This window comes from Balaenoptera acutorostrata, chromosome 3, assembly GCF_949987535.1.
Source record: "Balaenoptera acutorostrata chromosome 3, mBalAcu1.1, whole genome shotgun sequence".
In the NCBI taxonomy this organism is placed as follows: Eukaryota; Metazoa; Chordata; class Mammalia; order Artiodactyla; family Balaenopteridae; genus Balaenoptera; species Balaenoptera acutorostrata.
In genome coordinates, this window is record NC_080066.1 from 170,489,297 (window position 1) to 170,502,683 (window position 13,387).

Consider the following 13,387-nt stretch of genomic DNA (forward strand, 5'->3'; position numbering starts at 1 on the left):
TCATCTTGAAAAATGTGGCTAAGGGTGTTTCACCTGCATGAGGACAGCAGGATGGGCAGAGATTCATTCTCTGGTCTTTCCTAACATTTCAGATCTGTGCTATTATAGATGTTAAATTTCCACCACCACTGCCACCCCAGTGATTAAATACCTTTTTCTATTCAGATAGTAAACATTTACTATTTGACATGCATACCTAAGAAAGGAAACCCCACTGAGAGAGCAAACCCAATGCAGGTTTGTTTAGCCATTTTCTTTCAAAGAACTATTCCATAAGATGAAATAAGTAGTGGTTTTCTTTTACCTTCCAACTGTTTGCTGTAGATTTTCTTCTTAACGAAGGATCCTCAAATTATAGTCAGTAATTTTCATTTGTTTATTTTATTTTTCTTATTTTGAAAGCTGGGGGCTCTCTTCCCTATAGCATCCAGACGGCGGAGAAACAGAATTGGCTCCATTCCTATTTTCAGTAAGTAATAGGTTTAGAATGCTGCCTTTGCTTCTTTAGGGTAAAATAATGTTATTTGTCAGTCTGATTTTTTTTTAAAAAAGAACCTTATATAATATAGCTATATTTTTTATCTGCATATGTTAGTGATAGAAATCATTTAAAACAAGGTTCTAAACATTTCTTGGAAATGGTTTTTAATACCAAAGAGTCAAATATTGGCATACAGAGAGAAAGGTAAATAAAAGAACATGTTGTGAAGTTTCGAATTTACATAAGCAGCGTTTTCGTCCATATTTCCAAAATATGTCATCCTTCTGTCTACACATTCATACGCTGTGAAACCACAGGCTTACCGAGGGAAGAATCCACGCCACTCTCTCCAGGGCACGGGGTGGCCTTTGGCTTGTTGTAACAGTCAGCAAATGGCCGAGTGTTCAGGTGAGTGGGGTGTCCCACATCCTCTTCTGGCTGCAGTGGCTGCACATCCTGCGTGTTCTAGGCCAGTTCTAGTTTCATACTTGCTTCAACAAGCATTCATTTTGCTGGACGCCAGAAACGAAGGCAGATTACATTTTTGTAGCTTTTAGTCTGGGAGTTCCCTGGCAGTCCAGTGGTTAGGACTCCACACTTTCACTGCCGAGGGCCCGGGTTCAGTCCCTGGTCGGGGAACTAAGATCCCACTTGCGGTGCAGTGAGGCCAAAAAAAAAAAAAGCTTTCAGTCTAATTGAGTATGCCATTCATCCTGGAGCCTTTCTTTAATGCTTTCTTTGGAGATGTTTGGTTTTGCAGAGGACATTTTTAAAAATTGAACTCCTTTCAGTATTGTCTTCACACAAGTGAATGTAACAATCTAATAACGAATCTACCTAATCCTGATTTTACTCTTGCAGACAATCTGTTTTCTTGAGGGACCATCCTCTTATATTCATAAGTAAGGATTGTTGCTTCATAATATAGGTCATTTTTTTTCCCATGGAACCTTAGTCCTAAAAATGTTGGAAACTTAGAAACCAAACTCAGATATATGAATATCAGCATTTGACTGGAATATTTCTGAATTATTCCCCTGCCTTTCAACATTCCATTTTGATATTCATACTGTTTGTGTTTTTCCCATTTTGTATTTTATTCTTTCAACAAGCATTTGGTGAGCCTCTTGTACTCAGTAACGTGCTCCGGGAGCACAGTTCCTGCTTTCAAGGAGACCAGATGTGCATACATGCGGTTAAAAGCACAATAGAAATGATATGTATGTGTATTCATAACAAGATGGGAAGGCCATACGAAAGGTTACAGTGCTTTTTGTAGGTGGTGGTAAGTTTTTCTTCTACGTACCTACATTCTAAAATGAACATGTGTTGTGCTCTTAGCTGAATACAGTTTAAGGAGATATCACAGGTCATATCACAGAGAACGAGGTACTCACTGTTTTTTAGATGATAGGATTTTGCTTTTGAGACAGTTTCCTCATACTAGGACTATGACCAATTTATATTTTCTAATTAGTGATGTGTGTCTTTCCCGTCACTAGCAAATGGTCAGCCGACACGTCAGGCCGCAGCAATGCCATGCCACATATTAAGACATATATGAGACCCTCTCCAGACTTCAGTCAACTTGCGTGGTTCCTTGTCACAAGGTACGTAGTTCTTACATTCCTGATGGGAGGAGTTGTTAAAGTGTATTTGTAACTCCTGCTAAGAGTACGGAATAGGGTTCCAAAAAGTGACTTTGTGGATTGTCATGAGTTTTCTGTGTGTATGTGTGTGTCTCATATGAGCCTTATTTAAAGTAGGCCCACGTCATGAATCCCTTGGAAGAGGGATCATTGCCTGATTTTACTTATAAACGTAGATGTTTACACGGTTTGCATAAAGTTTGTGTTTACTTCTGTATTTAATACTTCAGAAATAGGAATTAGGCAAATTGACATTTGGAGTAAATACAGAAGAAGAATAACATGGTAAAATTAATATCCCTTAATTATTTTCTTCTTAGATAAGTGAAACTTGAGCAATCAAATCTCTGTGTTTTTTTAAACATATTTATTAAGATGTAATTAACGTACTATAAAATTCACCAGTTTGAAGTCTACAATTTAATGATTTAGTATATTCACAGAATGATGAAACCATCACAATAATCCAATTTTAGATTATTTTTGTCACCCCCTATAAGAAAGTCCCTACCTATTAGCATTTTTGTGTCTGTTTTTATAACAAGCTATAAAATAGAGCTAGACTAGAGCTTTAGTTCCTGGCTTCTAGTCTGAACAGAGACCGTTAGGCATCTCTTCATAATTTAATAACACAGTTGATGCCAGTAGCAACTAATTAAGGTATCACAGAGCAGAATTATTTCTTTAATGATGAACAAACTTTTAAACAGAAGTTTAAAAGCTTTCATGAACACACTTTTCAACCAAAGAGCCACTTAGAAGCAACCAAGTTACTTTCCCAGTTTACGGAAATTAGTGGCTAACCTTTGCCCCTGGCTCCGGATACGGGTCCGAGACTAAACAGTGTTAGTGGTGGAGGTTAGATGTGAGAGAGGGCTTCCCAGACGTTTCTGAGGAGCCATAGCACAATGGGAAAGCATACTCTTGAGTCCTAAAGATCGGACTATTCTGTTATTTACTAGCTCTGTGAACTTGGGAAATTTATTTAACCTGAGGCTCTTTCCTGTTGTATAAAATGGGAAAAGTGATGGCTGCCTTTGGGGGTTATTGTGAGAGTTAAATGACAGAGCCCAGTGCTGGAGACATATCAGCCCATGACATGAGAGCTGTCATTACACTTGTTCAAGCTCTGCCCTCAAGGCTGTGAAGGATGGCCAGGGGAATTAGTGCCCTTCTCTTTGCTGTGTGCCTATAAAAAGAGAAACTTCTGCCTGTGAAGAGTAGGTTACCTGAGTATGAGACCTGAACTGTAGATCCCCTGGGTGGAGAAGTCATTGCCTGAGACAGATAGGAAGTGCCAGGGAGAGCGGAGGCATGGAGGCCGTGTGACCCCTCTGTGGGTGAGGAGTTTGGGCCTTGGTGAGTGGGAGATTGTTACTTCCTCCCCCAAGTGTATTTTAAATAAAACACACTTGAGAAAGCTAGATCATTACCAGTATTCCTGAATTCAAGTGATGAGAAATTAAGTTATAATACTAGCCAGTCTTCTACGAAGTTAACCAACAAAAACATGAATTTGGGCCTAACGTGGATCCTTGAACAGCCTCCCAAGGGACCTGGATATTCAGAGACCACATTTCAGTGTCAGCTCACCTATATGCTGAGTACCTGTCTGTTAAACCGGCTTACAAAGTTGCAAGGAGAAAAACCTGGCTTTTAATACCGGTTCTGTCAATGCTGTGTGTGACCTTTGCTTCCTGTATATGCTGATGAATCAATAGGACTCAATGAAATTATCTACTTACTTCTCATTCTACAACGCTACCATTGGAAGCATTGCGGAGTGGTAGGCCATCATACATCCCAAGGGCTACTTTATTACAAAGCTTGTTGTTTTGCTCTGTGTTGAGTACCTGAAATGATGTGACATTTCCCTCAATCAGATCTGACAGATTCTCTACCTATTATATTATGTTTTTATACTCATCAGTGCTCTTACTGAAATCATACCATTTTGCAGGAATGTTGAATTGAATTTGAAGGCTATTCTTCCAACTTTGGTTAAAATCCTCTTAACTATTAGCAGAATGTTTTTTCTCAAAATAGGGTCAGAGCAATATAAAGAAACATATCAATTATTGGGGAAAAGTGGTCTTGTCTAGCATCATGGGTTTTTTGGCTGAGAAAACAGGTGCCCCGAGAAATTAAGCATTCAAAAGCGTGCAGCTCACCTTTTATCCACATGGAGTGATCAGAAGTGATCTCTTTTACTCCCTTCCTGCCGTTGGGTAGACTTTTCCTCCAGGATGTTAGTGTCGAAGTCTTCTATGTAAGAGTGCTCGCTGTGGGTCTTTGAGGGTTACTAGAGATGGAAATCCTGGTGCCGGAGACCCAGGGATAAAGGAGAGGAGAGGCTGTTTGGAGGGCTGGCCTGTAGGATGGAAATGGAAACGTTGGGTCCTGGGAAGGGAGGGACGATTCCTCTCGCGCTGCCGTGTTAGTCAGGGTTCTCCAGAGAAATGGAACCAGTAGATGAGATACACAGAGAGGTATTTTTATTTTAAGGAATTGACTCGTGATTGTGGGAGCTTCAAAGTCCAGAATCCATAGGGCCAGCCCACAGCCTGGAGTCTCGAGTCTCCAGTCCTGTGTTGCAGTCTTGAGCCTCTCTTTACTTTCCCTGGAAAAGACAATTTGGGGATTGTTTTTCCTCAAAGTGGAGTGAAAAGGATAGATGTGCTTCACAGCAGTTGCATGAGATTTACTGATTATGATTTAAGGGCACTAAGGGAGGCTGAGATTAAGTTAACCCCGTGAGTAATCCTTTTCTACGGGCTGAGTTTCATAGTTTAACGATAGTGTGTGGTCAGCCCTGGGAGCACGACTGGGAAAAAGAGTGAGGCGTGCTCCTGCCGTGCTGGGGCTGCGGGGAGAGACAACGCTGGCCCCTCGTCGTTCCGCTGTGTAAGGACCAGTGTTAGAAACATATTTTCTGGCTGGAGCAGGGTCTGGTTGGGTGAGAGACCACCAGCTAAAGCTAAGAAAGTGTTATTTCATGTAGGTATCAAGGTAGGTCTCGAGGTAGGTCTGAAAGTAAACCAGGTGGATTGGGAGGGGAATCTGAGCCGAGGGGCTAGGGGACGAAGGGCACAGAACTGAGAAAGCCCATGGGGCTTTCAGGGAGAATCTGAGTGAGTCCATGCAGCTAGATGAATAAAAACAGATTCAGATACCTTCAGAATAGATCTTCTCAGACAGGTGCACCTGTGTTCTCGCACTTAAGTCCAGAAAGCATCTACTGTCAATTGATTCATTTAATATTTGGTGGTGGTTTTGTACTGTGAATGTCTGCTGTAATACTGACTGGCTTAATTATAACTTGGAAGTTAATTGAAGAATTTGAAATTTGTCTTTGTGAATCTGTGGCTTCTAATTTTATTCTGGAACACCTAGACCAAAAACTATACTTGCCAAGATGTTTAAAGGATAACAAGTAAGATTCATTCAGGGATTTCAACATGCCAGGTACTGTTCTAAATGCCTTATGTACGTTTATTCATTGAATGCTCACAACAGCTCCATGAGGACTTGGAGAAATGAGTGGTTGAAAAGGCTGCCCGTGGTCACACGGTAGTAAGTGGTAGAAGCAGGATTTGAACCCCAGGCATTTGGCTCCACGACTGGCACTCTTCAGCTCTACCTTCTAATGCCTCTTAATTAAGATACGGTTTTAGTGCTCCTGTTTTCTGTGAAGACCAGTTAGGTCAAAAGAAACTGCAGCACATTTTTCTTTGTTATGTAAAAGAGAAAAAGCCCCCATAGCACTCCAGTTTTATGAAAGGATACCTGAGAGACGTAACTTCTGTAACAATTTAGAACATACTTAGAGCCCGCTCTCCAGCCCTTTCATAACAAGGGCAAGTACAGATCCCAAGTAGAGGTGACATCTACTAGTAACTCCTTTCTTTTTTGTTTTTGTTTCCAACCTTATCTCCCAAACCGAGCTCGTCTATCTAGAAGGCGGTTCCTTTCCCGTCATCCCTCTTTGCCCCAGAGGCACCTGCCCACTCTCATCAGGCTTGAAGCCCAGCTGTCCTCTTGTGCTCTTCCTCCCTTGGAGCGTTTACCGAGGTCCTTCCTCCTGTGGATGCTGGGCACTCGGGATAAAACAATAAGAAGATTTACGTACTGCCTTTGAGATGCTCAGAATCTCCGAGATGTCAGAAGCCAGACACAGAAATGATTTCAGTAGGAAGAGATCAACTGTATTCTTGAGGTGGGCACGTGGATGCTTTCGAAATAGCTGTCAAAGCTTACTCGTCCTTCAAATGTCTCAAAGTTTCCTTTTCTAGTCCCTGGACTTCTGAAATGATTGCCTGTCCGCTGTCCCGCCGCACAGGTCATCCTCTTCCCAGGCCACCTGTCCTCGCTGTCCATGACCATTCATCTTTCAGAGATGCGGGTCTTCCCCATCGTCCCATGTTCAGAATCCTCGCCCGTTTCCTGTAAGCTGAAGTCTGGAGTCCCCCGTTGGCATTTAGACCCTGGCCACCCCATTTCCACCTTGCTTCTCCTGTACTCCCTGGCGGGAACTGCCAGCAGCAGCCGGGCTGGCCTCCTTTGCCCCTGCAGTCATCCTGCCAGCAGCCCACGGAGTCCCCTTTCCAGACGCCTTGGTCCTTTTCCTCTGCCTCTCCAGCTTCTGCTCATCTCGTCAGTATTGTGTTCAGGGCTGGCCTCTTCTCGGGGAGGCTTTGCCAGCCTCTACCGGTCTCTCCGTCCTGCACATCCTTAAGAGCACTTGTGCGTGTGCTTGGGAGCTCACCGTCCCGTCTCACCTTGTAGAGAGGAGAGAGCACGAGCTTTACATCATCAGATGGTCCTGGACGAGACGATCTGTCTACTCCTGGACGAGCCTTCTGCCGTGAACGAGTTTCTTAACCGCTCTGAGTCTCAGACGCCTCGTTGCACAGCAGCCACGAGGCTGTGAGGTGCCACGCGTGGTGACTTGACCCACGGGCAGAAGAGTTCACCTTTAAGTTCAGAGCGGTAAATTCACTGGTAAAGTGTAATGAAAGAACTGGAAGTGGAAGGGCACGATCTTGACACAGGGGTCACTAGTGATAGTCCAGTGCGTGTGGCCCCTCCGTGTTACCTACCCCACCATTAGAATGAGAGGTTCGTGCTCTCATGGAATTTGCATTAGGACCAAAGAGGTTCTGTCAAACAGCTGGTTGTATATGTGTTATGTAATTGCGGTGTAATTCTTTTCTGACCATTCTGCATAAGTAGATTTTCACCCAGCAAGGCCTACGCTGACTTTCAGTTCTCAGCTTAAACGTCACTGAAACTCTCCTTGCTTCCTCAGCCTCCTGGTGTCCATCTATCCAACAACTCGTGGTGCACATATTACTTATTTTAGCCATTGCTCTTTCCAGACACTACTCTGTTCCAGGCAGGGTGTCCATATGCCCTGGGCTTCTTCCATGGTCTGTGTTGTTTCCCTTTCAGTGTGGTTGCTTGTGTGATCGCTGGCTTCCCCTCTCACCTCTGAGCCAAGCCCATTTCCGTCTTGTTCAGTGCCCCCCGGTGCCTGGCATGGAGGGGCGCTCAGCACAGATTTGTTAACGAGGAATCGAACGAAGGCCAGGATGGAGGCTGTACCATTGAAAGCACTGCCTAGACTTTGTGCGTAATTGACTGTGGGAGATGCTACAAAGGCGAGTCCTGGGCTTGGGGTGTGGCTGGTAGGGAGATGGGGGATGGTCACCATCATCAATAGAGAAGTCAGGAAATGAAACTGGTTTCGGTGGGAGAATGGTCAACTCGATTAGACTGATTTATTATAGTGGGGTGGTCAAGTGGAATTGTTTATTGGCGATGTTGCACTCAGAAGGTCGGTGTACACATGGTGTATTTTGGAGTTCTCTTTGGAACTGATCATGGACACCCTGGGCCTTTGTGGATGGTCAGGGAAGAGTGGAGCACAAGCTTGGTGCCTGGGAGGGGAGGAACATACAGGGACTAAACATCACATTAACCAAGTGTTCCACTGCCACACAGATGAATTGGATCCAAGCCTTCCCTCCTGAGTTAAAGAACAACTAACTGGTCACCATCTTCCATGAAATAATCTTCCTTCTACCTAAGAAATGTTCTATGTTGTATTTTGGGCATCATAAAATTTAACCATTCATTTCAACATGTATTTATTGAGTACCTGCTGTGTAGCAGGTACTTCTCCAGGTGCAGGGAGTGCAATAATAAAATGTAATCCTTGACTTTATGATGGTGAGAATTATACAAAAACCAAGTTTATATGTATCAAACGGTGATAATTGCTCTAGAGAAAAATAAAGTAGAAGAATAATTTAGGTGCACAGTCCTTTACTCAAAATCCTTGAGACAAGATGTATTTGGAGCATGGGAACATAATATGACACATACACCATCTATTAACATCCTTAGTGGTGTTACAAGTAGCCTCATGTTAGCTTAGGTCAACTTTTGTCACCTAATGAGTTAACAGAATTAAGTTTTGCTATTAAATATAATAAGTTAGGTAATAGCTTAATTTCCAAGTTGGTTTCAGTTGTTTCGGTTGTTTTAGATTTTCAGAGCTAACATGTAGTGCTTACGCTAAGTTCCAGGCGTTCTTCTAAAAGCACAGTCCATACACACACATACATTCATGTAATCCTCGTAACAACCCTACAACAGAGCTGTTAGTCCCGTTTACAGATAGGAGAACTGAAGCACAGAGAGGGTCAACAGGCGCCCAGGAACCCGGTAACATCCTCAGGCACTATGCTATCCCTGTGTCAGGAAGGGAGGCTGCTCATGAATAGGATGGTCAGGGAGGGCCTCAGTGACGTGGTGACATTTAAGCAGAGACCTGAAAGAAGCGAGGGAGCCGTGTGGATGGAGAGCTGGGGGAAAGCGTTCTGGGCAGAGAGGCGGAGTTGGGGATATTCTGGTTTGTGATTGAGAAACCAAGTGGGTATTGCTGGAGTGAGTGGGATTCGAGGGCCTGGGAGGTCAGAGCAGTAACTGGCATTTTGGTCAAGATAATCCTTTGTTGTGCAGGATTGTCCTGTGCGTTATAGGGTGTTTAGTAACCTGGGCCTCGCATACGAACCGCCATGTCACGGTGAAAGCCATCCAGATGCCCCATGCCTTTCTAAATATCCCCTAGATTGTCTCTCCTGGTGGATGATATTGTCGTCTTTGAGAATAAATTCAGAACTCTGTGAACAACTGATTTATGAGTGCTGCTGTTCTTTCACTTAATGCATTTTCCTACTTTAGAGTGATGAGGTGGGGTTGTAGAGAGAACCGTGGATTCTAGTCTGAATGAAACGATAATGCCAGCAAACCTGACAGTCCATCCACAAAGTGGCGGACAGATTATGTTTTAAGAATGGGGATTTTAGTGAAAGATAAATACATCAAAAGCAACATGCGTTTAACTCCCTTTTTTTTTTTTTTTTTTTTGACACTTTACTACTTCGAGCTATTACCCCTCCATGTTAATGTTCATGTTTGGGATGAATAAGTACTTTTTACTAAAACAAATTTCCCAGAAAAAAATTATAACAGTAATAAGCAAGATGGATGATAAGCAATGTGAATTTTGACTCTAACCTAAAAATGAGACTTCTTTTTTTTAATAAGCCAGATTTGCACGTCCAAAGAAATGTTGCCCTTCAAGGTGGTCACCTTTTGAAACTAGATATTTTATGAAGAATAGTGCCACTGCTCACATCCTTTTGCCACTCTTTGGAATTTCCTTCAAAATGGGTTTACATGGCACATTAACGAGTCCTGTTTCTTAATAGACACGCTTCTGTTCTAGGCCTTGTATAAGGTTATTGTTGCTTTGTAATAAGTTACCATAGACTAAGTGACTGAAAACAATGCAGATTTATTATCCTGCAGTTTCTGTGGGTCAGGAGTCTGGACATGGGTTAGCTGCACAGGATCAGAGTGTTGACCAGGGAGGGCTATGATCTCCTCTAAGGCTCAGGGTCTTCTTCCAAACTCACTGGTTGTTGGCAGAATTTAGTTGCTTATGGCAAAGCGTAGCTGTTTGCTTCTTCAAAATCAACAGGAGAATCTCTCCTCAGGAAGGACCCAGTCCCTCCTTTCAGGCTTCACCTGATTAGGTCAGGCCAACCCAGGAGGTTTATCCCAAACCTTTTGATTAACTTAAAAGTCAAGGGATTAGTGACCTAATCATGGGAATGAAATCCCATCGTATTCACAATTTTTGCTCACACTCTAGGGGAGGGGATTATACTGGATACGTACACCGGGGACAGGGGCAGAAATCTTGGGGGCTGTCTTCCAGTTCTGCCCTCCACCGGCCTCATTGGTATTCATTACCCAGCTTGATTCATCCATCTTATTCTCCAGCCTTGACTTGAAATATTTCTTACTATTTTTAAAATTGAGGTTTATTTTCCATAGTTAAGGGAAATGCCCCTTGAATATACTCAAAAGACTGAACCTCAGGCTCTAGAGGCTGTTTAAGAAGTGAAGTTCTAGCATTATTTGGAGCCAAAGAAGGCAGCTTTATTGGAGTGAGGTCATAACCCTGCAGCATGATTGCTTTGGAGAACCACATTAACTAGGCTGTGTAGAGTTGTTAAAAAATAATGATAGCAAAAAATAAAAAAATTAAAAAAAAAAAATAATAATGATAGTAAGTCTTATAAAAGATAAGTAGGATCCTAAAAGATCTAATTTCCAGAAAAAAACAAAAAAACCTCATCACTTTAGAAGTGTACTTTACGTATTTCCTGTAGTGTGTGCATAATGGTCACTGGTCATTTCTGTACCCATCGTAAGTAGAGGATGTTGGCTTCCTGGTCATAGGGACTTGGTTTTACCCAGTTGACATTTCACAAATGTGGAAACTGGCTTGAAGATCAGGGACTGAAATCTTATAAAAATGCTAGCCTTGGGTTTCCCTGGTGGCGCAGTGGTTGAGAATCTGCCTGCCAATGCAGGGGACACGGGTTCAAGCCCTGGTCTGGGAAGATCCCATGTGCCGCGGAGCAACTGGGCCCGTGAGCCACAACTACTGAGCCTGCGCGTCTGGAGCCTGTGCTCTGCAATAGGAGAGGCCGCGATAGTGAGAGGCCCACGCACCACGATGAAGGGTGGACCCCGCTTGCCACAACTAGAGAAAGCCCTTGCATAGAAACGAAGACCCAACACAGCCAAAAATTAATTAATTAATTAATTTTTTAAAAAATGCTAGCCTTAATATAGTTTTCATCTTCTGTTTTATTTATCCTTTGAAATACACAAATATCACAACGTTTTCATTTCCTCTCTTTCATGATGTGTTGCGATTGGGATTCTGACTGAAAACCTTTTTTATAGATCCTGGGTTATGTTTTAGTATAGAGCTGTCACATCACCTAAATCTACGCTAAAACCATTTTTAATGAAGTTTCCACATGATTGGACTTGTATACATTAGAAGTTTTTGTTCTACTCTAAGAGAAAATGAATTCATAATTCCCATACTTTTTTTCCTACGAAAATGCTCTTCCTGACACTTGGTAATTTTGTGTAATGTCTGTGTTTTCTTTCAGACCACTAACTATAGCACCTAGTACAGTACCTGGTCTGCAGTGGCTCAGGAAATTTTGAATGAATGTGTGGTATCCCTGTTAATCTAACTACAGTACCGTTCATTTTTCTGACCGCTTCTCAGGTTTAAGTATGTTTTCCTTTCTGTACTGTCCAGAACACTTAAGCTTATCTTTTTTTTTTTTTTTTTAAAAACTTAAGCTTATCCTTAAGGTTGGTCTCAAATCTTCCCCTTTGCAACTTCTTCTAGCTCAGCAGACATGATTCATTGTTTTTCCTTTGTGTTTTCAAGCACCTCTTGCCTGGTCCTTTTACATCTCCCTTGCTGGTCTTTGGGCATCCATTGGCCTCAATTTATTATGAGCTGCTTGAGAGTGGGTGCCAGGTCTTACTCACCTTTATCCTCAGCATCTAACACTGTGCCCAGCATATGGTCAGGGACCGGTACGTATTTGAATCAGCGCCCTTTTCAGAACTCTTTTGTTCAAATAAATTATATCCACACATCATAGAACAAGGGTATGCAGAGCAGGTTTGTGTTCCCACTCCTGTTGCCCAGCCATCCTGCTCAACCCCAAACCACTACTGCTAGTCTCTTAGCTCTAACCCCATCAGCCCTTTCAAACTCAGGTACCTCAGATGATGATTTTATCCAATCAGCCATCATACTGTGGAGGAAATGGCCCTGAGGTAGAGTCCAAAGATCCATGTCCTAATTCGGCATTGCTGCTTACTAGCTTTGCCTCTCAAATTTTGGGAAAGTCATTTCTTTTTTTTTTTTTTGAATTTTATTTAATTTATTTTTTTATACAGCAGGTTCTTATTAGTTATCCATTTTATACGTATTAGTGTATACATGTCAATCCCAGTCTCCCAGTTCATCACAGCACCACCAACCCCCCGGGTAAGTCATTTCTAATCTGAGCCTTTTCTCACTTATGGAATGCTCAGAGGAGGAGGATAGGAAGTAAGTGTGAAGGTTACCCATTAAACGGTATGATGTATGATGATGTTAGTCAACTGCTTGGTTTTTACTGGCTACTGACAACCATGTGTTATTATTAAGGTCATGTTCATTAGGCCTCTGGGGAGTCAAGAAAACTTATCAAGACTTTATCTGTTTTGTTTATATGACATATGGATGTGTAGTATGTGACCTAAAAATTTTCCATAGGTATAGCCTTTTCTCAACTCAGTGTGGTTAAGTTAAAAACTGGTCATAATTATTCTATATAATCAAGGCAAGTATATTCAGCCAGAAGAATATGTTCAAAGAAACTTAAAACTAGCACTTTAGCTTGAACTTATTAGAATGTTTTATTGGCTGGCTTTTGTCTGGTTGCTTTTATGGAAAGCTATTTATAGTTCTCCATCCTACTGTGAAATCATCCTGTGTTTGATGGGCAGCCTGTTATGGAATTACTGGAACATAATGACAAATACAGTGTTTAAATTTTACCACAGGACCAAGCAGGCAAGAAGATGAGCTTGAAGAAGCAACCTTGGCTGAGAAGATAGTGGCTAGGAGTAATTGGCAAACCCAGTGAGAACAATTATGAAAGCTGTGCATTCTGGGTGGGCAGAAAGCAGCAATCCCTGCTACAGTTGCCTAGCAACCGACAGGCATTGCAGGATAGTTGGTATGAGTAGAAATGTTAGTGCTGCCACTTCAGGGGAAAACAAGACAAGTGCTTGACTAGAAAACGACTGTGGC

The 13,387-nt window shown here is 42.4% G+C and overlaps 1 protein-coding gene and 1 long non-coding RNA gene across 2 annotated transcripts in view; both read left to right on the forward strand.

Annotated features, from left to right (window-relative positions):
- The window catches only part of LOC103001858 (tyrosyl-DNA phosphodiesterase 1), a 75,376-nt gene that overhangs the window by 30,978 nt on the left and 31,011 nt on the right, over window positions 1-13,387 (forward strand). Inside the window, 2 exon segments of the mRNA XM_057542477.1 lie at window positions 403-469; window positions 1,984-2,091. Coding sequence (XP_057398460.1) covers window positions 403-469; window positions 1,984-2,091 — 175 coding nt within the window.
- Window positions 5,027-9,331, forward strand: LOC130707544 (uncharacterized). The gene is made up of 2 exons (XR_009007463.1): window positions 5,027-6,346; window positions 6,470-9,331. It is a non-coding gene; the product is annotated as an uncharacterized LOC130707544 (long non-coding RNA).